Source organism: Protobothrops mucrosquamatus, unplaced genomic scaffold (assembly GCF_001527695.2).
Source record: "Protobothrops mucrosquamatus isolate PMUCROS unplaced genomic scaffold, P.Mucros_1.0 scaffold301, whole genome shotgun sequence".
NCBI lineage: Eukaryota > Metazoa > Chordata > Lepidosauria > Squamata > Viperidae > Protobothrops > Protobothrops mucrosquamatus.
In genome coordinates this window covers 1,050,881-1,077,465 of record NW_015386644.1, presented here as the reverse complement: position 1 = coordinate 1,077,465, position 26,585 = coordinate 1,050,881, and the positions used below count along the sequence as shown (strand labels likewise).

At 40.0% G+C, this 26,585-nt stretch overlaps 1 protein-coding gene across 1 annotated transcript in view; it reads right to left on the bottom strand.

The window, feature by feature from the left end:
• The window catches only part of AGPS (alkylglycerone phosphate synthase), a 61,749-nt gene extending 51,903 nt beyond the window's left edge, over positions 1-9,846 (bottom strand). Inside the window, exon 1 of the mRNA XM_015814974.2 lies at positions 9,662-9,846. Within this exon, the coding sequence (XP_015670460.1) occupies positions 9,662-9,846 (185 nt within the window). The remainder of the gene's footprint in view (positions 1-9,661) is intronic.
• Between the last annotated feature and the right edge of the window lie 16,739 nt (positions 9,847-26,585).

The following is a 26,585-nucleotide window of genomic DNA, read 5'->3' as shown; positions in this document are numbered from 1 at the left end:
CAATATGAATGAATTCTGTATCTAAAATTAGCATATTGGGTACAAAATGAAAATATCATTCCTGAAGGACAGCTGAGTTTAGAGGCGAACAATCAGCATTAGATCATTTAGCAGAAAAATATTCTCTACCCTCTGGATCTTTGAAACTTTTGTCATCAAAAGTCAACTTTTGAACTAATACCAAAGAAGAGACTGAGACTGCATTATTGTATGCAGACAGTGTCGTTATTATGTGTATTTTGCAGGAAGCAGTAAGAAAAACACTAGCTCTATTCGGTACAAAATAAAAAAGTTTATCAATAAATTGTCAGAAAACTAAAGTTTTGCGCAACATCATAAAATTCACAAATGGCAAGTAAATTGGACTCAAATTGAGCAACTGTGTACCTACAAATATCTTGGGATGCAATTCCATGCTTTTATCTTTCTGGAACCCCGTTTTTAAAAAAACTGGATAACTATTGCACAGTGTATTTCTACAGCTATCATAAGATTTTGCCACTCAATCTAAGGAAGTCCCTCAGCTTTTTTATGGCTCCCAAATTTGCTCTTTCGCAAAGCTCAGCATCCTTGAAACTAGTCACAATAAGTTTATTAGAACCATACAGTACTGATGGTCCCCAAAAGTATCAAAAACATATTGCGGGCAGAGACAGGTATAGTCTTGCTGGATGCTGAAGTACAGTTTCTTCTTATTGGCCTTTTGGTTAAAGTTAATCCTACTTCTTATAGGTTTAGCCCCATTAGTACTAGAAATCATTTCAAATCAACGTGGCTTTAAAAAGCCTTAGATAAAATTCATCAACTGGACTTGTCTATGGAAAGTCTATGCCAGACATGTCAAGCACAAGGCCCGGGGGCCGGTTGCGGCCCGCGAAGTGGTTTCATGTGGCCCGCGAAGCCATCCTGGAAACAGTGAGGGAACGGCCCCCCTCTGCCTTGGCCCTGGCCAGCCGGGAGCCAATGTACAATTTTGTGGTGGCCATCTATGCTGAAACGTATTCAGTCTTAGCTCCATAAGCCCCCCCCCCGCATGGCCTGAGAGGAACAGTGAGGCTCCTCCAGTGGACCATGCCTTGGCACTTGCCCTGGCCCCACCCCCTTCTGCCGGAGACCCTCAGATCTATCCCACTCCTGCCCAGGCCCCCACAGGCACCCTTGACGCGAAAGATGTACAGCTGGCCACACCCACCCAGTAGACCACACCCACCCTGGCCACACCCACCCGGCCCCCTGAGGGCAACCGCAATGCTGATGCGGCCCTCAATGAAATTGAGTTTGACGCCCCTGGTCTATGCTCATTTGGTTTTGACAATGCTAGAACTGCCCTCAAACCAGAAATTTGGGATATGCACCTCCAGCCAAATTTAACCAAGGTATCACACCCCATTTCTTATCACTTTCTTCAAAAAGAGTACACTCTAGCTTCTTATTTATTATCCAACACTATTTTGAAACTTTGTAAGGCTTTCACTTTAGCCAGGCTGGACTCATTACCCTCAGCAATCCCATTTTAGACATTTTAACGGTACTCCTATGACTGAAAGCTTAATGATGGCTCAATAAAAACTTTAAGCTATATGCTACTTTGCTGTGCCTTCTATTAGGACTCTAGACAGACCTTCAATTTCGAAGAAATTTCCAGGCAAGGAGGGTAAATTCTATTTACTCTTACTTCTTTTAGACAAGGATTATATCCTCTCAAGTTGCCCAGTTTTGGGCTACTACCTGTACAACATGCTTGTCATTCCAAACCTAAAGTAAAACCCTTGTATATATAAAGCTAATGATCCAAATAAAGATTTCAATTTGCTACCCAAAGCTACACTGTCTACTAGGAAAGCTTTCCTGGCCCAGACAAATAACCCTGGTATATTCTTCGCTCAGAAGAATTTATTTCTGTGTAAAAGATCAAGCTAAAGCACTGTAGTGGGAGGCTAAAAAGGTAGCATAACTTACTCAATTTATTCAAGTCTTATGATCATGTTATTGTGCCTCATTTCACTCTGCTCTATAATCCCACATTAGTAACTACTATGTTTGCGTCTGACATTCCTTAATGTATGGTTTTTGAAGGGCGGTGATAGAATTCTAGTAAGCAGTAAAGTAAGGGGGTATATGCCATCTCAGTGGCGCAATGGCCTAGTGCAGGGGTCTGCAACCTTAAACACTCAAAGAGCCACTTGTACCCGTTTCCCAGAGAAAAGAAAACACTGGGAGCCGCAAAACTTGTGCGTGCACGCGCATGCAAGGGGTGGGGAGCCTGATTGAAGAGTTTAATTAAAAAGAAATAGAGGCTGCTGTGCATGAGTTCTCTCTCTCTCTCTTTCCTCTCCCTCTTTCTTTCCTCTCCCTTTCTTTCTTTCCTCTTTCCTTTCCCTTTTTCTTTCATCTCCCTCTTTCTTTCTTTCCTCTCTCTCTCTCCCTCCCTCTCCCTCTTTTTTCTCTCTCTCTCTCATCTCTCTCTTTCTCTCTCTCCCCCCTCCCCCTCTCTCCAATCTTATGCTCACCTGGCAAACTGGCTTCAGGCTCTTCTCCAACAAGCTGACACACATTATTGGGCTGGTTCTCTCCTGCCCTTCCTGCTTCCTGCAGAGATGCAGCAAAGGGAGGAGCCCTGCCCAATAAGCTTTCAGTTCGTCGGAACAGCATGAGGCTACTCTCTTTTTTACACACACACACACACACACACACACACACACACACACACAGAGAGAGAGAGAGAGAGAGAGAGAGAGAGAGAGAGAGAGAGAGAGAGAGAGAAGTGCAAGTGCCTCTCTCTCTTTCTGTCTGTCTCTCTGCAAATGGCAGAGGAGGCTGGGAGCTGCAGGAGAAAGCTCAAAGAGCCACATGCGGCTCCAGAGCCGCGGGTTGCTGACCCGTGGCCTAGTGATTAAGATGCTGGTCTTGTCAGCTGGAAGGCTGGCAGTTCAAGACCGAAGTACTGCATGACACGATGAGTTCCTTTTCTTGCCCCAGCCACTTAGCAGTTTGAAAGTATGCAAATGTAAATAGATATCACTTTGGAGGGAAGGTAACAGCGTACAGTGTGCGTTGGTGTATAGTCATCCCAGCCACATGACCATAGAAGTGTCTTCGGTCAACGCTGGCTTCCTCAGCTAAGAAATGGACATGAGCACCGCCCCCTAGTATCGGACACAACTGGACAGGGAAACCTTTACCTTTACTCTTTATTTTATCTTATATGCCATCTTACCTAAATGGGAATATTTATATCTCATACTGCAAGGTGCTGCAAGGAGGTAGCTTTGAACCATAAAGGAGACAAGATATAGGGAAATATAGTGTCTGTTCCTTGGATCTCAAGCGTTGTTATTTCAAAGAATGTTGAAGTCATGGCAATGCACCGAGATCTAATAGGCAATCTAATGGTTATGTGCTTTATCACACATACATTAAATAGATAATTTAATATACTATATTTAGGAACTTTGTATCCCCCCAAGATGGTGAAAATAAATTTAATTCTTGCAAACATCATTTCATAATGTTATATAAACATTTTCATTACGATCATATAACAGTGCAGTGTTTCTTGAACTTTTTACCTTCAGAATCCCCTCCTACTTTTAAAAAATAGAGGACATTTAAAAAAAGTTGTTATCTGTATGGGTTACGTTCATTGCTATTTACCATATTAGAAATTCATAGAATATTTATTTATTGAATTATACAAAAATAACAATATTAGACCATTAAATATTAACTTATTTTTGATGAAGAACGCCTATATCTTTTAAACAGACAAAAAAATAACAGGAAGAGTGACACTATTTCAAATTTTTGTAAGTATCTTTAATATCTGGCAAATAATTTTGATGGTGTGGACCCCCAGGAGTCATTTTTTAAGAAACACTGTCACAGTTTATATTGATTTTACAATTTTTGAGTAATTTTAATTATGTTTTTGTTAATTGATTGTTGGTTGCCATTACAAATAATTTTATTTTTGTTTGTTGCAGTCTACACCCCCCCTCTCTCTCTCACACACACACACACACAGTGTCCCAACCCCTGTAGTAACACAAGACAGTGTAAGGGCTGAAGCTGGTAAAGCGTAAACAAATGCATCTCAGGACAGGTATAATTATTATTTAAACATGGAATAAATATTCATTAACTCAGAGAAAGAGGAATATGTAAATCCTAGTGCTGACATACAGAATGTAATTCCATTATTTGAACGTTTAGCTATGCAGTTTCTGAAGCTACTGTTGTTATATTACTACGTGCAGTCTTGTTTCTGGTATGTAAAGATACTGCCATGGCTAATGTGAAATCTGACCAATGGGAATATGGGAATGATCTTCTTTTGTTTCCAAAGCACACAAAGCAATGAGTCAATTTGCAATTAATCTCAAGAAGACAGGAAAAAAAATCTTAACACTATTCAAACGCTTTACTAGAAATCCTGGAAATAAGAGAAATCAATAAATGCTAATGGTTTTATTACTTTTGACTAGATTCACGTTAGGATGAAAACTATATAGTACAATTGGTAAAACAATATCCTTTACATGTAATACAAATACAGGTATTCTTATGAAGGCAATTCCATCACTAAGTGATGCAGTCATAAAGCATAGTATCAATTGACCATATTGCTTGGCAATGGCAATCCTTGCAGTCCCCACACATCATTAAGCCAGGATCATGGGTCATTAAGCCTCCTCCTTACAATTTCCTGCCAGTTCCAACAGCCAAAGCCAGTGGAGAGACTGGCAGGAAGTTGCAAGTCCCAAGCAGACCTTAGGTGGCAGGCAAGTAAATAGTTGCTGCTGGGTGAGAGAGCAATGGGGTGCGGGTGGCTAGGGAGGCACAGGGCAAGCGTAGGGGGCTTGGATAGCTGCTGCTAGATGGGAAAGGGAACTCAAGGGTGCACAAGTGGCAGGTGTGTGTGAATGGTTGGCAATGGTGTGTGACTGGATGGTGAGGCACAGTGCAATGCAATGAGGTTCAGGGAAGGTGTGTGGATCGGAAAGACTTACTCAAACAACCTAGCCTGTAGGCTTCTCCATTGAATTTGCTTCTGGGAAACTGCCAGGGATGGTTACACACTGCAATCATGTACATTGGGATAACGCAACCATTATAAGTGCAACCCTGTTTTCAAGCGCCCAGATTGAAATCACATGACCACAAGGGTGCAGGAATGGCTGGAACTTTGAGGACTAGTCGTAACCACCACTGGCTGTTACATGTTTCTTCAGTGCTGTTGTAACTTTGAACAGTTATTGAATGAGTGATCATTAATCAAGATTAACCATGAACTTGTATATACAGGTTCTCCCATATAGACTGCCATGTTGTCTCATCACAGGGACTGTTCAGGAGTATATGCCAAGTTTATATATTCCCAGAAGGGTCACTCAGCTGACTAGCTAAAGCAAATAGGTACCTAGAGGGAGCAGCAGTATAAGATGCTGAAGGCAGATAATCATTTTAGTGATAAAGACAAAGGCATCAATTCATGTTGTACAAAAGAAGGAAATAATAAACTTCCTGCATTTTACCAAGAAAATCACAAAGATAAAAAATATGAGATGATTAGCTTTACAGTGCCAGTGTCATGGTTCCGATAGATAGAGCCAAATAAATCAGAACTCCGAGGCTAGAGGCTTCCTCAAAGAACATGTTTATTGGATACAAAATATCGGCATGGTCAAAACTGAAAACAAGTTAAAATTCCCTCCAAAGTGTTACACTATTACAAAGTCAAACTTCCCATCCCAGTGCTATGCAATCAGCTATGTTCCCCAATAGAATAGTTTGGCGGGCTTTCTAACAAAAAGGCCAAACCCCTAACATAACCAACAGAATGACGTTGGTTCCCAAGGGGCACAGAATTGTTTAGACTAGCCAAGATCCTCCACACCCCCTCCCATTCATGTGGCAACCTAGAACGAGCAAGATGGCTGCAGCCAGGTTCGTTGTAGAGTTGATAGCCGATGATGAGCCCTTCAAATTGGACAGCACTCAACATACTACTGAGGATGACCTGAGGAAGAGCCTTCAGGACATCAGTTGCTGATGTTACCATATAGGTAAAGAAAATCTGAAGCTGCAAAGATAGAATTACAATAAGAACATGGAGCATAAAAAACAGGAACACAGGGAAAGTTCAACACAGCGATGCCTCAGGTACTATCATATGCAACAGCCTATTGTAATGGTCGATGCATTGAGATTTTCTATGCAACAGTGCTTTTATAAGAGATGCACTGGCTCTCAATTATTTTCCAGGTGCAATTTATAGTGCTCATCTTTAAAACTCTAAACTACTCAGGTACTGGATATCTTCGATTCCTTTCTCAAAGTTGAATCGCCTGTCTAGTAAGAACTAGGGGACAAGGCTTTCTCAGAGACCCACTACTGAGGGAATGCCATTTTCAAGACTCTGGGCTCTTCTTAGTAATATAGTTCTCTTTTTGGTCAATTTACTGAGTGACTATTTAAACTACTTTTTTCCTTATGTTTTCAGTGAACTGGAAAAGCATGGCTCATCAGAAAGGCATATGAGAACAAGTACACAGTATGCTAAAAACTGGCTCATTACACTAATTGGTTTTAGTTGTATTGGGTTTTTTGTTTTTAATCTTCTAATATTAACAATATAATTGTCAGAATCTCCAGCAATGAAGTAGCATAAAAGCTATAGTAATAATACATAAGAAATAAAAATATGCAGGAGGTGTACCTTTGGTTCATGATTTTGTTGAACATTCTTCCCATATTGTAACCTACCTTCATTTGTTTCCCTTCCTCTAATTTAGGATTAAGAAACACTTTAGTGAGGTTAAAGGCAATGGGTTAGAAACCAGGAAACCATCAGTTCTACTCCCACTTTAGGCCCAAAACCAGCTAAGTGACTTTGGGCCAGGAATGCTCTCTCAATCCTAGGAAAAAGACAATGGCAAGCCACTTCTGAAAATGCAGCTGAGTAAATTGCATTGCATGGACTTGTCTAAGTAGTTGTCAGGAGTCTACACGTACACAAAAAGATTGAAGGGTTATCTCTATTACATGCATTAGTTGTTTATGCCATTTAACCTCACAACATCTTATGGTTTGCCTCTTTTTAGCATTTTAGCACAAATCAACAAGATATTTCCAGTTCATCACTGAATAAGAATCTAAAATGCCAAGATATCTTATCACCATTTCACCACTTACAAATTGAGCCACTTTTCTTTTTCTCACCATCAAATAAGGCAAGACTACCTATCTGTATTTTTGCACTCTCCTATTGGTCAGCTGTAGAGAATTCTAGTTGACTTCTGGAAAGATCTGTGTATGTTTAGAAAACAACAGTGAGGATACTAGAGATCTTGAAAAAAATGTTAAGAGTTTGGAGTGTGCAAGATACGCAGTAACGATGTTTTCTGATATTGTAGAGCCTTTTGTGTATCATGATACTACACAACACATAGGTTGTCCTTGGCTTACAACCATAGTTGGGAGTGGAAGTTCCGTCTAAGTAATGTGGGTTGTAAAGCATAACATCATGTAACTGCATCAATTAGCATCAGCAATCTCAACATCTCTTGTGGCTGTGATTGATGTCACTGTTGTTAACCAAGATTATAAGTGAGTATTCATCCCAATCCAAGCCATTTCAAGCTTGGTACCTCCCAAACCTGAGTCTTCCGGATTTGCAAGATTCTATTAATGTAGGCCCTTACAATAAAGTAGAATTAATTCATTTAATCAAGTTTCCTGTCTTGTTTTCCTGGGAGGTTGACAATATGCATAAGGACAGCTTACTTGACAAGTATTGTAGAATATGCATTTCTTGTTGGTGGAATGCAGTTAAGTTACCTATTTCAACACGAACTTGGAAATCTTTTTCCATTGGTATTTAAAAATTTATATCAAGAAAATCAGTTAGTGGCAGCATCAATCTTGTCACAGAAGTTAAGCAAAGTTGGCCCTCTTTAATATTTGGATGGAAGATCCTCATGGAATCCCAGGGCTGTACACTAGATTATGAAGGCAAAATAGCATCCTCGAAGAGAATGGCAAATTATCTCCATGTTGGCGCCCAAAACACTAGGCAGACATGTCCATGAAATCACCTGAGTTTTGCTTGACTCAAAGAATATTTTATTTCAGGTATGCTCATTAGTAAGCTCCTGAATACATAGAGTATGGCTCATACATATTCTATTTTGAGCATTCACTCATTTATGATGTGCCATTTTTTGCACATCTTTCCAAAACTTTCCCTTATTATTCTATTGTCACAGACTGAACTCTAAAAGCCCACATCTCATTATTTTTTTCCAATATGCTCTGCCCAGAACGGCCCTTTATTTAAAGAATATGTACATTTATTTCAAAAAGACATGTTTCCTCTACCCCCCTCCCCCCCACACACATGTATCCTTACTATTTTAGCAAGCTGCAGTCTAAGCCATCCTGGCTAAATGTAACAAAATTCCTCAGGGCCAAAGAAGAGAACGAGTTAGAGATCCCTTCAAATGTTAGCAAAAGGCAAACATGAGGAAAATCCAAAGGCCTATTTGGATATTTCCAATTCCATCTGTTGTTCATCCAAAGCTTTGGTTCTTCTTTCAACATTATTTCCGACTGCTATAAAGAAAACACAATACAGCCATATCTCTACCAAGATTATAATCTTTATATGTAAAGATTACCCAAAATTGCATACAAGGATGTCCAAATTGTCCAGAAGTTTTCATCACAAAAAACTAACAAGTGAAGAGCATAATGAAAGTAGAGATGTAACCTATTTTACGAGTACTAACCAGGTGACTTCCATTGTGCTTCTAACAAAATGTTGTGAATATGTCTTTTGTCAGACGTTCATGACTGAATGGGAGCATATAGCTATATCATCCTGCACTGTCCCAAATTCACATGACTTTACACCAGCAGCTCCCAACTTTTTCTATGCCCCGCACCCCTAGAACGCTTCTGATATATTCTCACACCCCTTCCAAAAGTTTGAAATAACAGCAACAAATTATGCACATACACTATCATTTTGAAAACCCAAGTTTTCACACCCGCTGGAATATCGTCACACACACTCACACACACACCCCGGTTGGGAACCCCTGCTTTACAGCATTCAAATTAATGTCATGCCACAGTGAGCAAGAACTGTAGGGAGGTGCAAACTTAAATCTGCATCTTCACTGCTGAATTTAAGTATGCGAGTATAAGTGTAGGTGCTTCACTAAGAATTAAGTATGGGAAACTAAGCAAACTGTATTATTGAAGTCAGCGATAGCACTTTCAAAAGCTAAGTAAATTTATCAACCTTCTCAATGTATAAACTCTTCTACAGATACCAACAGGTTTGGGCGCTAGGATTCACTGGGACGTCACAAAATCTGCCCGCCTTCCAGACCCACAAAGAAGAGGTTTGGGGGAAGAGCAGGGTTACCACCTACCTGGCTCTCAGGCAGGAATTACGCGCGAGGAGTTGACTGGCGGCACATTTCAAGCTAACAGGCAGGGCAGGGCGCTGCCCTCCTCTCTCCAGCACGCTCAATTAAAGGTGTCAGGACGCGGGCGGGCGGGCGGGCGGCGGACGGCCTGGCCTCCCGGGAAGCCCGCAGCCGCCGACGAGAATCCGCAACTGCCGCCCTCGACTAGCTTTCCCCTGGCTTACCGTCTCTTGGGAAAGGTGCCCGACTGAGGTCCTGCTGGCGTCGCGGCTGCTCGCCCTCGGCACTGGTTAGCTGACAGGTGGACCTCCGAAGCGCTGCGCAGGTGACCCGAAAGGATCCGCAACCTCCGGTGAGCGGCAGACTGGGAACTGCCACCTCCCGCATCTCCCGGCGCTGCCGCCGCCATTTCACTTCCGTATTGCGCCGTCAGGCGCCGCTGGGGTAAAAAGGTGCGCACGGTGTCCAATAGCAGTTATAGATGGCCCCGTCGTGCACCGCGCCTGCGTCTCTCTCTCTCTCTCTCTCTCTCTCTCGGTCTTCTTCCCATTTATAAGCATTGACAAAAAAAAAAAAGGGAGAGGGATGCTCCGCCCCTATTGGCAGGGCGAGCTGGTGCTCCCGCCTTCTTCTGAATGGCTCCGCCCGCCTCGAGTTTAATAAGTTCTGAAACCTTCAAAGGGGTCTTAGTGACCCTTTGAACTTGCCCTCGTCAGGGTGTTTGATTTTGCTTTGGAGCTGTGGAAGCTAGCATTTAGCAGAGTAGAGTTTTGCAACAATGGTATTCTGTGTTCAATTGTACAGTTGTTCACTCAATTGTTCAGATGTACACAATGCACTGATTGTCTGCTTGTTCCTCTGTCTGGATTTTCACCACACACAGCCACCAATTAATTAACCAATTTTAACCCAATGTTAGGGCTTTCTGCAAATGTTGCCAGGGTGATGATACTTAAGTCATCTTTTTACATACAAACATTGGGTGAAGCCTTGAACCAATTTCCATGGAAAGAAATTCTAGCCTGAAGCTTTAACCACTAGACCAGGGGTAGGCAACCTTGGCTCTTTTATGATTTGTGGACTTCAACTCCCAGATTCCTGAGTCTGCATGGCTGGTTCAGGAATTCTGGGTATTGAAGTCCACAAGTCATAAAAGAGCTAAGGTTGCCTATCCCTGCACGAGACCAAACTTACTCTTATACTATAATTATATTATAAATTACAGTATTATTAATATATTTATTTTGCAATACAAAAATGTGATCAATCTGTATACTAATATATGAATACAGGAATACATACATGTAATTCCCAGAGTAATCTGGATTGGATCCTGCATGTCATGGTCTGATCTTCCATATGTTTCTTGTTTATTTTAGGTCTCCTTATGAACTTTCTTGTTTCCAAGTTAAAAGCAAACATCTCTCTCTCCCTCCTTCCCCCCTTACAGAAGTTCAAATAAAATAAGTATGTGGAGCATGCATACATGTACATATATGAATATATGTGTCACCTCGTGGAGAAATATAGCATTTCAAATAGCCTTGCTTAACAGTGTATTTTAATTCTTTAGTATTTTAGACTAACAATAGCAATTGAAGAAATATGTGAAACAGCATCAGTGTACGTGCCTTAGAAAATATGAACTAACAATAGCCTTGGATATTTTTATTACAGTCTAGCAAAATACCTCAGAAAGTTAAATTTCATTTTATGACAGCCACTGTTAGAAGACTTTGAATCTGAGCTATGCACAGACAAGAATAGATTTTGATAAACATATTGATTTAGGAAGTTTGTTTGTTTTTTCCTGATCTATGGTCATCAAGCAAGCAAATAAAAAATACAATAGGCCTCATTGTAAAAGACGACCTTCCCAATTTCTTAACAAAAAATTAACCAAAGAGATTGAGTAACTGGGTGATGCCAAGCACTTCTCTTTTGAGTGATGTTTAAGTGTTACTCAAGAGAACATAGCTTTAAGAACACCCACACATTTTTCATAGTTTTTTTAAAGTACTCTCTGATCATTAAACTAAGGACAAATTTAAAAAGTATTTGAGAATGTAGTTTTCTAATTTTGGAACTTGGGTGAATTTGGAATGTTTTTGAAAATTCTATACATATAGCCTCAAATAGTTGCCCTATTAAGGTACCTATTTAGAAAGAAAGAGATACTCATGACCAAACATAAAATGATTAGTTCTCAGAAGACTTAACATAATGAGTAATTAAACCTGAGTATAAAACAGTGACATGGCCCACCCATTTTTCGATACAATCCCCATTTCACAGAAAATAGGACTTTATTTTTTTTTAAATAAATTAATTTCCAGATTAATTTCCCAATTTAATAAGATCATCTTTACATCAAAAGTAGGAATCATATGTCCCACACTGCAGGCACACACAAAAAACCCCCTATCTTTTGTAGCATCCTTGGTACTTTCTGGGCAGTCAAACATCCACAGAGGATCATCAGTGGTTTCTTTTCTTTTTTTTAAAACAAATTTTATTGGTTTTTTAATTAATACAAAGTGCTCAAGACACACCGTGGGGCTGGGGTGAATAAAAATCCAAAAACAAAACATACATAAGTAATTCAATCAATGCACCATATATTCCCTCTTTATTTCCCTCAAATAGCTTATATATTTAAACTATTTAAACTATTTCTACCTTAAATTTCTATTAATCCTAAACCTGTTTTAAATCTTTATGCAATTACAAAACCATAATCAAATTTAACTTCAAATATACACATTATCAGTTCAGGTATCTCTTCTAAATATGTCCTAGTTCTTTAATTTCATCATAGATCTTATTTCTTTCTTTCACAAATCTCTCCCAGTTAAAATAAACATTAATCTATCCTATACATATCTCATCCATCAATCCATCAATTTTTGTTTTGTTTTAACACAGTAGTAACAACCTTAAATCATTTGAGTCTAGGGTTGCCAGGTGTCCACTATTTGAGCGGACAGTCCACTTTTTTCACATTATGTTCACTATTTTTTTCCACAAAATAGTGGACATTTTTTTAATTCAAAAGCTTTATGATAAAATGGTACGTAATCTAAAGCTGTACAGTCTACTTTTTTTACTACTTAACCCCCCCCCCCCGCTTGTCCGCTATTTTTTGGAAGCAGACCTGGCAACCCTATTTGAGTCCCTTAGTTAAGAGTCTATTTTCATCCAATTAAGTATCAAACCTACTATCATCCATATTATCAAAGCGAACACATCATCTTATTAAAATCACATTCCATTAACTATTAATTCACTCCCGATCTAAGACATCTCTTCATTTTTCTTCATTCCATCATATAATATTTTTCATACATTAATCATCCATTTTTTCTTATTTCTATTCAGAAACCTAATCATTAACTCAGTCCATAGTTCTAAAATGCCTTATATCCAATGTATATAATTTTAAATTTCTTTTTTCAGTCTTATTCTAGGCTTTTTTTTCTGCCAGGCAGGTTTCCACAACAACGCTTCCCTTCCAACCGGTAAATCTCTCTTTGTTGCTTGTGATGTTATTTGAGGCAGTAATAAGCTTCCTGTCGTTTGGATTTCAAATTTCCATCTTTGTTTTTTCTGGTCCTCACAAATATAGATAAAATGCTTGTAGGATGAAATAAGCTCCTCTGTATCCTCAATGAGGTCATCTTTTAGTGTATTTTGGTTTGTAGAGTAGTCAGGCGTATTCTGCACATCACTTTTAGAATTTGAAGAAGAATTTCTAATTGTTAGTTCTGTGGTGATCTCTTTCATTGTAACGGATTCCTCTTTAATTTCCTTTAGTTCCTCTTCTGGTATATTTTGGTTTGTAGCATAAACAGATGTAGTCTGAAGATCAGTTTGAAAGTTTGGGGTGGCATCAACTTTACATTCTGTAGTAATCCTTTTCCTTATAGCACATATTTCTTCAGAAACCTCATAAATCTTTTCCAGTATAAGCTTACAATTTAAATGAGAGTGGGATTTCTCCATTTCAAAAATAGTCAAAGAAAGTCTTTTCTTTATTCTTATTCTTATTATTATTATTTTAATGAGGGCTATAGTTAAACAGTGTCCAACCCCCTCAGTTCCCACAGCTGCACCAACTTATCTCTCTCTTCCAGGAATATTTTGAAGGTCAGGTTTTTATTCAAGAAATAGTTGCAATATTAATTTTTCACCACTAGATGTCCTCAGTAAATAAAAAAGAAACTTTTCCAGACACCTTTTTTTTCCTTTTTTCTCTCTTTTAAAGGAAAGAGTGGAGAAAGAAATATTCTTCCAATGCTAGTTCTTAATAAAATTCAAACAAGCGTGTGTGTTTTTCTGTATCCCAAAATGAGTAAAAATAAAGTATAGTCTTTAAGAAGTTTCAACGCCTCTCTTTCCACACATACAGAAGCCACTCTTTCCAAACAGGGAAATAATTCCAACCCAAGTTTTTTCAGGCAAAAAAGACCAAGTAAGGGAAAAGAGGGACTAAAGGGGTCTCACCTGGATCCTCCGCGGTGGGTCTAATATCGCTTAGCTGCAATTGTGACTTTGGCTGGTGCAGCAGGATGATCGGCCATTTTGCAGGACGATTGTTGCTCTGTCGGCCCTAAGGAAATAGCTGGAGCTGCGGGAGAAGCTGCTGCTCTCCCGCAGCCACCAGCAAGCCTCCTTCTCGGTGGTTGCCCCTCCAGGGCAACTTTTGACCCTGTGGGGGGTCTACCAAATGAAGAAAACCCGGCCGGGCTGGAGAGAAGTCCCCAGACGCGACTGGCGTCGCCGCGTACCAGAACCGGAAGTCATCAGTGGTTTCTCATCCAATGGAATGAGATACCAAAACAGTGCCTCAAGCTTTACGTAAATGTGACCTTAGTTCAACATTTTTATTAAGGTCATAAATGAACAGGTAGATGCAGCATTTATGAAATTTACATGTGACATAAAATCCTGTGGGGCAAGTCATACCTCTAGAACGGGTGTGAAACTGCCGGCCCATGGGCCGGATGTGTCATAGCAAAACTGCGCGCACCCTATTGCCAGCAATGGCAAAAAAAGTCGGGATACATCGCGACACGTCACATGATGTTGCAAGTTTGACACCCCTGCTCTAGAATGTAAATATAAAATGCATTACAGTCTTGATTGGACTGAAAATACCACAGTAAAATTTAAATGAGACAAATGTAAAGTTCTTCATTCAGGGTTTTTTTTTAAAAAAACAATGTACAGATATAATATAAGATGTGAGGTACCTGACTTAGCTTGTGAAACTGTAGGTTTATAATAGGTGATTATAAATTGAATATGAATCAGCAGCATGTTGGGGCTGCAAAATGTAATTGAAGGCACCATAAAGAGAAGTGTAGTTTCTAAATGACAGGAATGAGTCATTCTACTTTATTCTGCTTTGATGGGATCTCATCTTGATTATTCTGACCAGTTCTGGACATCACTCTTTAAGATGGATTCAGAGAAACTAGAATACATCTCAAACTATCATAGGTTCACCAGAAAGCAGCAAGGATAATGATAAGACTAGAATTAATTCAGTGAATGGGTTAAAAGAGTTGAGCATGTTTAACCTGAGAAAAGATAACTGAAGTGTTGGAATGAAGCATTCTTCAAATACTTGAAAGAATATAATACGCAAAAAAGTATAGACTTTTTTTCTGAGTATGGAATAATATTGTACTGGTAGTCCTTGATTTACAACTACAGTTGGGCCCAGAGTTTACATTGCTAAGCAAGGCTGCTGTGAATCATGGCTGATTTTATGAACTTTTTGCCACAGTTATTAAAATAATAATAAGAAACTTCCTGTGAGGACAATTAACCAGTGGAACAGCTTGCCTCCAGAAATCGTGGACACTCCATCACTGGAGATTTTTAACAAGAGGCTAGTCCAGTGATGGCGAACCTTTTAGAGACTGAGTGCCCAAACTGCAACCCAAAACCCACTTATGCATCGTCGAGTGCCGAGTGGGTGTGGCCCATTGGGTGGGTGTGGCCAATTGGGTGGGCATGGCCAATTGGTGGGCATGGCTGCTGTGGTAACGGCAGACTGGGTGGGACTAAAAAGTTCAATCAATCAATTCCAACTTTGCAAGAACTTTTTTTTCCCCGCGAGAAGTTGAAATTGACTGATAATTTTTTTTTTTTTTTGCACATGGTGGTGGAGGCCTAAAGCGAAAAGGTTTTATAAAACCCAGCTGAAGGCCTAGGACTGGGGCGACGATGCGCGTGCCCACAGAGAGGGCTCTGAGTGCTGCCTCTGGCATCCGTGCCATAGGTTCGCCACCACTGGGCTAGTCACTTGGCTAAGATGGTATAGCTTCTCCTGCTTGAGCAGGGGGCTGGACTAGAAGACCTCCAAGTTCCCTTCCAGCTCTATTCTATTCTATTCTATTCTATTCTATTCTACTCTACTCTACTCTACTCTACTCTACTCTACTCTACTCTACTCTACTCTACTCTACTCTACTCTACTCTACTCTACTCACTGCAGTTAGTCAAGTGAATTGCACAGATATTCCCCCAATGACTTTGCTTTTTGGAAACTGGCTGGGAAGGTTGCAAATGGCAATCACATGACCTGAGGATACTGAACCATCATAAATATATGCCAGTTGCCAAATGCCTGAATTTTGATCACATAATGTGAGGAAATTGCAATGGTCGTAAGTGTGAGGACCAGTTATAAATAGGTTTTTTCAATGTTGTCACTAAATTGCAAAATGGTCACTAATGGTCGCCACTTTCTACAGGGGGATGAATGAGAGCATCCTATCATACAACATCACAGTCTGGTTTGGAAGCATCTCTGCTTCAGACAGGAAGGCGGTGCAGAGTGTGGTGAGGATGGCCGAAAAGATCATTGGCAGTTCCCTCCCTCCCATCCAGGATATAGCACAGAAGCATTGCTTGAGCAGGGTCTGTAAGATTATCTGGGACACTACACATCCTCTTTGCAACCTGTTTTCCTTGCTACCTTCTGGGAGGAGGCTTGTGCTGCAGCTGCCAAAAAAGCCAACACAGTGCTGGGCTGCATTAACAGAGGGATAGAATCAAGATCACGTGAAGTATTAATACCACTTTACAATGCCTTGGTAAGGCCACACTTGGAATACTGCATCCAGTTTTGGTCACCAAGATGTAAAAAAGATGTTGAGACTCTAGAAAGAGTACAGAGAAGAGCAACAAAGATGATTAGGGGACTGGAGGCCAAAGCATATAAGGAAAGGCTGCTGGAACTGGATATGTCTAGTTTAATGAAGAGAAGGACGAGAGGGGACATGATAGCAGTGTTCCAATATCTCAGGGGCTGCCACAAAGAAGAGGGAGTCAAGCTATTTTCCAAGGCGCCTGAAGGCAGGACAAGAAGCAACGGATGGAAACTAATCAAGGAGAGAAGCAACCTAGAACTAAGGAGAAACTTCCTGATAGTTAGAACAATTAACCAGTGGAACAACCTGCCTCCAGAAGCTGTGAATGCTCCAACACTGGAAGTTTTTAAGAAGAGACTGGACAGCCATTTGTCTGAAATGGTATAGGGTTTCCTGTCTGAGCAGGGGGTTGGACTAGATGACCTCCAAGGTCCCTTCCAATTTTATTATTATTATTATTATTATTATTATTATTATTATTATTATTATTATTATTATTATTATTATTATTATTATTATTATTATTATTATTATTATTATTATTATTATTATTATCTGGGGATTTGCAGGTCAGACACTCAATCCTAAATAAGTCAGCCAATCTGATGTAGTGGTAAGACACCAGGTTAGAAACTGTGAAATCAGGAGCTTGAATCCTGCCTTAGGCACAGTTGGGTGACTAGTTACTGTCTCTCAGCCCTAGGAAGGAGGCAATAGCAAACTATTTCTGAAACATCCTGTCAAGAAAATAGCACGGACTTCTCTAGGCAATTGCCAGAAATCAAAATTGATTTGAAGGCAAGAAAAGCAAGAAAGGAAGAAATCAAAGCAGTTACAGGAACCCATTACAGGAACTTTGTCCATACATGACAAGACGATTCCACACAAGCAAGTTTTAATAACAACAACAACAACAACAACAACTTTATTGTCACTTTATTGGTATCCATAGCAGAACATCCAGATTCAGCCATAGTTTCATTCCATATAGCAGTGGTGGCGAACCTATGGCACGGGTGCCAGAGGCGGCACTCAGAACCCTCTCTGACGGCTCCTAGGCCTTCAGCTGGGTTTTATAAAACCTTTTCGCTTTAGGCCTCCGCCGCCGTGTACAAAAAAAAAAAAGGTTCAATCAATCAGTCAATTTCAACTTCTCACGGGAAAAAAAAAGATCTTGCAAAGTTGGAATTGATTGATTGAACTTTTTAATCCCACCCAGTCTGCTGTTACCACCGCAGCCACGCCCACCCAATGGGCCACACCCACCCAATGGGCCACGCCCACCCGGCACCCAATGATGCATAAGTGGGTTTTGGGTTGCAGTTTGGGCACTCGGTCTCTAAAAGGTTCACTATCACTGCCATACAGCATTAACCTTGTGAACTCTCAAGCTTCCTCCTACCGTTATATTTTCAAGATGGACAGTATTTAATGTTTATTTGTTATGTATATGTAGGGGTGTGGGTCTATACATATGTTGTATATAGTATGTTTAGGTGTGTGTCATGTATGTGTTTCACTTTGAGTGCGGGCAACTAAATTTCATTTTTGATGTGTGCCGTGCCCACAGTAAAAATATGGCAATAAAGGTTATCTTATCTTATCTTATCTTATCTTATCTTATCTTATCTTATCTTATCTTATCTTATCTTATCTTATCATCTTATCATCTTATCTTATCTTATCTTATTATCATCATCAGTTGTAAATTGAGGATAACCTGTACATTTGAACTGCACAAAATCTAATTGTATATTACAAAACATTTCACAATGTGTGTGTCAGTAGAACCAATTACCCAGAAAGTGAGTGAACTCCCTTTCCCTTGGTATATTCAAAAAGAGTTAGCCATTTCTCTACGATACCTTAATTTAAATTCTTATATGAAGTAAGAACTTGGATTTAGTAGTCTAATGGCCCTCCCAGCTCTCATTCTAATATGTTAGAGGAAAGAATGTGATCCAATGCATATCTTATCCTCTGTAGGATGTGTGGAGTATGTAGGGTGTAGTATGTGTGGTTGTGGAGTAAAAAAAACCAACAACCCTGCATTCCCCTTACCTGCATTTCACAAATTAAAATATTTCCCGAAATCCAATCCTCATTAATGATTTTTAGTAAATGGATTATGTGTTATGTGTCTGATGGTTTGTAAAACAAAACAAACAAAAACCCTGGAATGTTTCTTTGAAGAGAAGCTGTGTAAATAAGATAGATAATATGAAATGAAATACTGAAATCCTTCAAATCCTTCTTGACACCAAGCCAACATTCCTTTGTTGCACTGCAAAAAACAAACAAATAAACAAGCTTGTATATTGTGAAAATAAACTGGCAATTTTACAATCAGGCATTTTTCCCCCCAAGCTTGTGGCTGACTGCATATTACAACAGCAGCTATAAAGGAAGAGAGGTAAGATATAGTATATATAAAGCTCTGTGAATAAGATGCCACTGTACCCCTATTGGGCTGGGGAAGAGTTGTGGAGAGATAGCAATGGCTAGTTTGAGCTCAAAAGTCAAGAAATAGGTGGAGGCAAAAATTCTGGCCAATGGGGAAAAGGCTACCAAATTATCTCCAGAACTGCAGCAATTCAAACAAAGAGAGCAGTCAAGTGGAGCAAAATCAAAAATAAATAAGTTTACTTCCCCAAAACAAATGATGTGAAATCAATAAGATGCAGAGCTGTTCCTGGGCTATAACCAGTGGTGGGATTCAGCCAGTTCGCACCACTTTGGCAGAACCGGTAGCTAATTTTTTGCTGCCCAGGCCCAGAATGGACTTCCCGAAGCGGCATCCACTCAAAGAACTGGTTGTTCACATATTTGAATCCCACCACTGGCTATAACTCCTTATGTGAGAATAGATTTCATAAACAAATATAGGATGTTCCATACTGGCATTTGAGAAATATTAAAATAAACAGGTATGGCTAGGAATGCTCTTAGAGCAGTCTTTTACAGATTTCCAAACATTACCTCAGTTGTGAAGCATGCATTTCCTCCTCCCACTTCATCTCCCTTTCTCTCATTTCCTTATTTTAAAATCTCTTCTACTTTCCTGTTATATTAGATAATTAGAATAAGAGTTTCCTAAGCCGGTTTTTCAAATACATTCTGTGCTTGTATAGTTTCACATCTGAAAATAATTTCAATTACATCGCCATCATGATTACAGGGATAAAATGGAGTTTGCTATGTTTTGTCTTTGTGTTTGTTTGAATATTGAATTGAACACAGAAACAAACTGGTAGCCAATGCAACTTGTGGAGCAGAGGTTCAACCGGTGTTGTCCTCAGGACCCACATAAATGTCTGCACTACCACCTTCTACACCAACTGAAGCTTCCAGATGCAGCTCCATTTATTTATGAGGCTTCAAGGGCACCTCTGTTTATTTATCATATTTATATGACTGCCATTCTCAGAAGACATGACTCTGGTGGTGTAGAACATAAATTCATAAAATAACAAGACTAAAATGAATTCCACAGGGAGGAACCTGAGCTGTCAGCCCAGCAACACACATTTACAGAAGGTCCACTCAAGTTTTATTATTTTATTATATAATTACCTTTTTAGTATTTAACTAACTTTGTTTGGATGAGACGATAGTGAAGATAAATACAGATAACAGATTTTGCCTGGAACTGATAGTAATGGGGGAAAGAAAGAAACGCCATGCTATTAGCCCGGGACATCTCCCTCCTTTGAATTCTACAAAATAGCCAAGAATTGAGGAGCAATTGACATGAAAAAGAACTGTAAGTAAAACTAATTCTCCCCCCATCTCTAATTCTCCCCCCATCACTACAATGGGACCTCCAAAAGAGCTGGCAAAACAAAAACTATTAGACCGTTCCTCATTTCTTGGGGAAGAACAAAACGATAGCCAGTCACCACTACAAGTAACACCTTGTATCTTTCCACAGCAGAAATTGGGTTAACTGGAGTGTGTTGGAACCAGCAAGTTATCTGAAAGACCTGATTTCCTAAGAGTAAATAATATTTTTAGAGCCAGATTTAATATCCTCCCCTTAGCACTCCTGCAGGGCAGATATGATAAAATACCAATAGCTGAGAGAAGGTGTACATGTGGCAATGGGGAAGCTGAGGATAATCCCCATGCCCTATTGCGCTGCAAGTTCTATTAGGTAAGGTGACCAACTTTTTTACAATGAGAAGGAGGACACAAATAAATTGAAGAAAAAAATATCGTAAATAAAACATTTTATTCGTTGCAACAATACAGAATACACTATAATATGATAAATGCATAATAAAAAACATTTGTAACAATAACATTTTATATTGTAATTATGCTTACATGCCTATTAATTATTATTTAAAATACAAAAGAAGGACTGTCCTCCCTAAAGGAGGACGATTGGTCACCTTATATTAGGACATCAGATCAACGTACATTCTCCCTCTATTAGAGAGATTTCTAGGGAGATCAGATAATTTCTACGGGAATCATTTCCTTCAGGATTCAAATCCAGCTATTGCAGTGCTGCTGCAATAATAATAAGGAAAAACACCTAGAGAACTAAAGATCCTTATTCATATTACTACTCTGCTTAGTTATTTTCCAATAATTTTTAGAGAACTTATTTATTTTAATGTTTAACTTTTGTGCTAGTCTTTGTCCGTAATAAAGATTGATTCTTATTCCACAATTAAAAGCATCAGTATCACTTGCTAGAAGAGAGCATTGGATAATATAAACAATGGATTCCTCTCATCAGCTCATCATTCCCTTGAGATCCCCAAGCCTGTTGACACAGCTAGATTTTGAGGGACTTATAGAAGGTTGGCAAAGATGGGACTAATTTTACCTCAGGATGATGTTTTACACAGGGTGGGTGCCATGGCAGAAAAGGCTTGTTTCCTGGCTCCCACAATGTAGTACCTGGCATATGGGACTCGCAACATACCTCTTCTGGTGGCCCTAATGAGCTGGGCTGATATAATTGGGAAGAGGTGGTCCCTCAGATAACCTGGCCCTATGCCATGAAGGCCTTTGAAGGTCAAAACCAGCAACTTGAATTGGACTCAGAAGCAAATGATGATGATTATCCTCCTTAGGGATGAATAATGTGGATGCAGATGCTGGAGATTTTGTATTAGTGTCCATTCATGTTTTCTCATTTGGGCAGCATTGTAGTTAAGAATGGACGCTGATGGTAGCAAAGAAGGTAAACAGGCAGCCAGATGATGCAGTTATCCTTATACCTGGGCCAAATGGTGGTTTCTTTTTCAGTTTCTACTCACAGAATGTGGGGCTTAGTTATTGTGTTCCCACCAGCGGCCAGTGAAGAGTCCATAGAATTCTTTAGGATTTGAAAATGAAAGGCTGAAATCAGGGTGAAATGCAAAGAAGGATTTTATTGAATGAATATTAAGAGAGTCGAGAAAGAAAGATACACCAATCAATATCCTTTCAGTTTATCAGGAACCTCAAGTATGGTAGCAGACAAAACCCCTGGAACCAGCAATTGTGCAGCACTCTTTTAAGAGCCCGGGTTTGTTTGTTTGTTTTTTATTTATTTACATATTTATTTTTTTATTTGTTACAAATTCGAACAAAGAAAATAATATCAAAATATGGCAGGAAAATTAGGCACCCCCAGTGCACTTAAGCATGCCCCCTTAGGGACCTCTTAAATATGGAGTGAGGTCCACAGAAGTTAAGTTAGAATTAAAACTGTGAAAGTTAATGGCTGAGACAACTGAATCAGATAAGACATTCCAGACTTTGACAATTCTGTTACAAAAACTGAATTTTTTACAATTGAGTTTAGAGCGGTTTACATTAAGTTTAAAGCAGCTCTTTGTATGTGTTACTTATGATTAAAGCTGAAAAAGTAATTTACAGGTGAAGCATTACTATGTACAATTTTGTTTGCAACACCTAAGTCTGACTGCAAGAGTTGCAGTTCTAAACTATTCAAACCAAGAATTTCAAATCTAGTAGCATAAAATATTCTATTCTAGACAGTAGAATGTAAGGCTTTTCTTGTAAAATATTTCTCAGCTCGCTCAGTTGTATTGTGGTAAGGATGTGTGGTAAGGATTCCAGACAGTTAAACAGTATTCTAGGATTGGCCTAACATATACAGGTAGTTTCGAGTTATGACAGTTCACTTAATAATAGTTAAAAGTTATGACACCACCCCCTCTAAAGTACTTACGACACAGTCCCAAAGTTATGAATGTTGCAGCCCCACGGCAGTCGTTCACCCTTATGACCGACTGCAGAGACACTGCAACATTCTCCCTGACTATTCCCCTCCCCCCACAGGGACCTAACAGGCACTGGCCTTGCTATGCTAGCCAACTGGCTCCTCTCCATACCGTCACCCTATTGCTCACTTACCTTTCGAAGATCTGCAGAGTCAGGGCCATGTGGCAGAAAAGTAGCCGTCTTCTTAAACACCCTTCTGTCCTCTTTGCAAAAGGCTTTTGAGGCAGAGAATGGAGACCTGCAGGCTGCCTATACAGCAGTGGTTCTCAACCTTTTTAATGCCGTGACCCCCAACTGGTCGTAAGTCGAGGACTAAACCGGTCGTAAGTCGAGGACTAAACCGGTCGTAAGTTGAGGACTAAACCGGTCGTAAGTCGAGGACTACCCAACCGGTCGTAAGTCGAGGACTTTCTCTGCCCGGGAGCGCCGCGCATGCGTGGTTCTGCCCCCTGCGCCGGCCGAGGCGTAGCTGGCAAGCGGCCGAGACGGAGCAGGCTGACCACCAGCTGGCCCAGCTCAAGGGAGGTAAGGCACCTGCCGGAAAAGGGAAAAAAAATGGCGGACAGCCTTGCTTGGCGACCCCCGTGAAATGGTCGATCGACCCCAAATCGGGTCGCGACCCATAGGTTGAGAACCGCTGCTATACAGGACACCCGATCCAGTTTTGAAGTGCTGGGCAGCCTTCAGAGGTACGATCTGGTACTCCTGAAGACTTCTGTTCTCCGTGTCAAAAACTTTTGCAAAGGGGATGGAGGGCTGAAGTAGTACAAGATCACGCCCTCCCCCCAAGGCTTCTGTCCTCTTTGCAAAAGTCTTTTGGTGTGGAGAATGGAGACCTGAAGGAGCACAAGATCACGCACCCCAAAGGCTTCCGTTCTCCATGCCAAAAGCTTTTGCAAAAGGGACGGAAGCTTTCAGGGGTGCGATCTTGTGCTCCTTCAGGCCTTCATCCCCTTTGCAAAAGCTTTTGGCATGGAGGAAAAAGGCCTGAAGGAGCAGGAGATTGTGCTCCTTCAAACTCACCAAGGCTGCCCGGCGCTCCAAAGGCGGATTGGGTGTCCTGTGCAGGCAGCCAAGCTGAGCAGGGCATGCTCATCCCATTTTGCCTCTGCTCTCACCGCTCCGCTTTTGGAGCACTGGGAGCAGGCAAAGAAACCGTGGCAGAGAGACTGGAGAGGAGACAGCTTGCTTGATCATGGAGATCTTTGAAAGGTGAGTTTCCACAGGCCCAGTGCCTGTGGAGACCCGGCTGGGCAAGATGCGGGGGAAGAAGCATGAGATATCTCAGTGGGTCGGAGGAGGTTCGGCTAGAATATTAGAACGTTTTTTCAAGAAAAAAAGCACATAGACCATCAGGACCAAGAGATAAGGATGGCTTTAAGTTACATAAAGTCATTTGAACATTATCAACTGTAAATTTGTTCTTTAGCCATTTGCATTACAAACTGTAAGTTTGTAATGTGATTTTCAAATGCAGGAGTGCAACATTGCTATCAACAAAAACGGAACTAAAAAATGTATTTAAAAGATTAGCAATATTATCATTGCAATCATCCCTGTTTAACCCTTTTAAGAGTGGAACCTAAGTTGAGGTTGAAACAGGAAGCCTTTGTCTCCTTATTATATTAAGAAGAGACAGAAAGTACAAGCAATAACATCTGGGCATGGTTTTATAGTATAAAGAGCAAAATGGAAAAGGCCAGCGTATAGCACAATTCAATATTTGGCTAAAGGAATAGTGTAAAGGGGAAGGCTTTGGATATATTAGTCACGATGTTAGCAGCTGGTCCAATGAAAAAATGTACAAAAGAGATGGTTTGCATCCATCAAAGAAAGGGACTGAATTACTCGGCTATAAATTCACAGATTTTCTGGAGGAATATTTAAATTAAACAGCGGGGACAGTGAGTTAATTGATACAGAACATCCCTGTTCCTAGCAATCTAAAAACTATAGAGCTATCTGTGCATGTAACATAGATGTGTGTGTGGACAAGAATATAAACCTTACTGTCAAGCAAAATCAAGCTTTCAATAATGAGTGCCACACAAAGTGCACTAACCAAATAGGTGGTAAGACAATAGGGGAACTCACGCACCACACAGGTTATGTAGAAAGTAAACACAGGGTCAGTCATAAAGGACTCAAATGTCTATACACCAATGCACAGAGTATGAATAGCAAACAGGGTGAACTAGAAATTCAGGTTAATGAGGGCAGATATGATCTTGTTGCCATTACGGAAACATGATGGGATGAAACCCACACATGGAACACACAGCGAGAGGGATTTAAATTATTTAAAAGAAACAGACCAAATAAAAGAGGAGGTGGAGTTGCTCTCTATATAAGAAATATCTACATCTCTACAGAAATAGAGCACAACAATGATGAAAACTGTCTTGAATGCATTTGGGTCAATATAAAAGGGAGAAAAAAATGACATTGCCATAGGTATATACTATAGGCCACCCAACCAAACAGAGGAAATAGATGAACTTTTTGCTAGTCAGCTAACTAAGGTATGTAGGAAGCAAATCACAATAGTAATGGGGGACTTTAACTACCCTGACATCAACTGGGAGACAAACTCTGCACCAAGTGGAAGATCAAACAGATTCCTGACAAACCTAGCAGACAATTTTGTCTCCCAAAAAGTAGAGAAGGGAACTAGGGGATTAGCCATTTTGGATCTAATTCTCACTAACAGAGATGAAATGATAGAAGGTGTTGAAGCCACAGGAACCTTGGGAGGTAGTGATCATGCAGTATTGGAATTCAATATTATGGAAGCACAAGCAATAGAACACAGTCAAACTAGAGTCTTGGACTTCAAGAGAGCTAATTTCAATAAACTTAGAGAGGGCTTGGGAAGGATTCCATGGATGAGAATCCTCCAGGGGAAAACAACTAAAGAAGCTTGGGAAATTTTGAAAAGTGAGATAATAGAAGCCCAGTCTAGCACAATACCAACAAAGAGGGAAAATAACAGCTCTCAAAAGAAACCAGCATGGCTGCATAAAGAACTCTCTGACAAATTGAAAGATAAAAAGGACAAGTATAGAAAGTGGAAAGAGGTGCACATAACTAAATCAGAATATCAACAAATAGCCTGAGCCTGCAAAGATGAAGTGAGGAAAGCTCAGGCTCATAATGAACTAAGGCTTGCGACCAAAGTCAAAAATAACAAAAAAGCTTCTTTCAACATGTAAAAAACAAGAAAAAAAATGAAGGAAATGATTGGTCCATTAGTGGGTGAAAGTGGCAAGAAGGTGACAAGCAGGGAGAAAGTAGAACTATTTAACTAGTTTTTTGCATCTGTCTTTACACAAAGGGAAAAAACAGACCAATCTATCAAAAATAGTGCCATAAAAACAGTATAGAAACACAAGTTAAGATAGGCAAGAAAATGGTAAGTGTCCAGCCTAGACAAGTTCAAATCACCAGGACCAGATGGATTACACCCCAAGGTTCTCAAAGAACTGGCAGATGTGATCTCAGAACCACTGAACTATATTTTTCAAAGAACTTGGAGCACTGGGGAACTACCAGAGGACTGGAAAAGAGCTTATGTAGTTCCCATGTTCAAAAAAGGAAAAAAATGGATCCAAGAAATTACAGACCTATCAGCCTAACCTCAATACCTGCGAAGATTCTGGAAAAGATAATCAAACAACGAATCAGCAAACACCTAGAGGCAAACAAAATCACAACTAAAAGCCAACATGGTTTTGTCAAA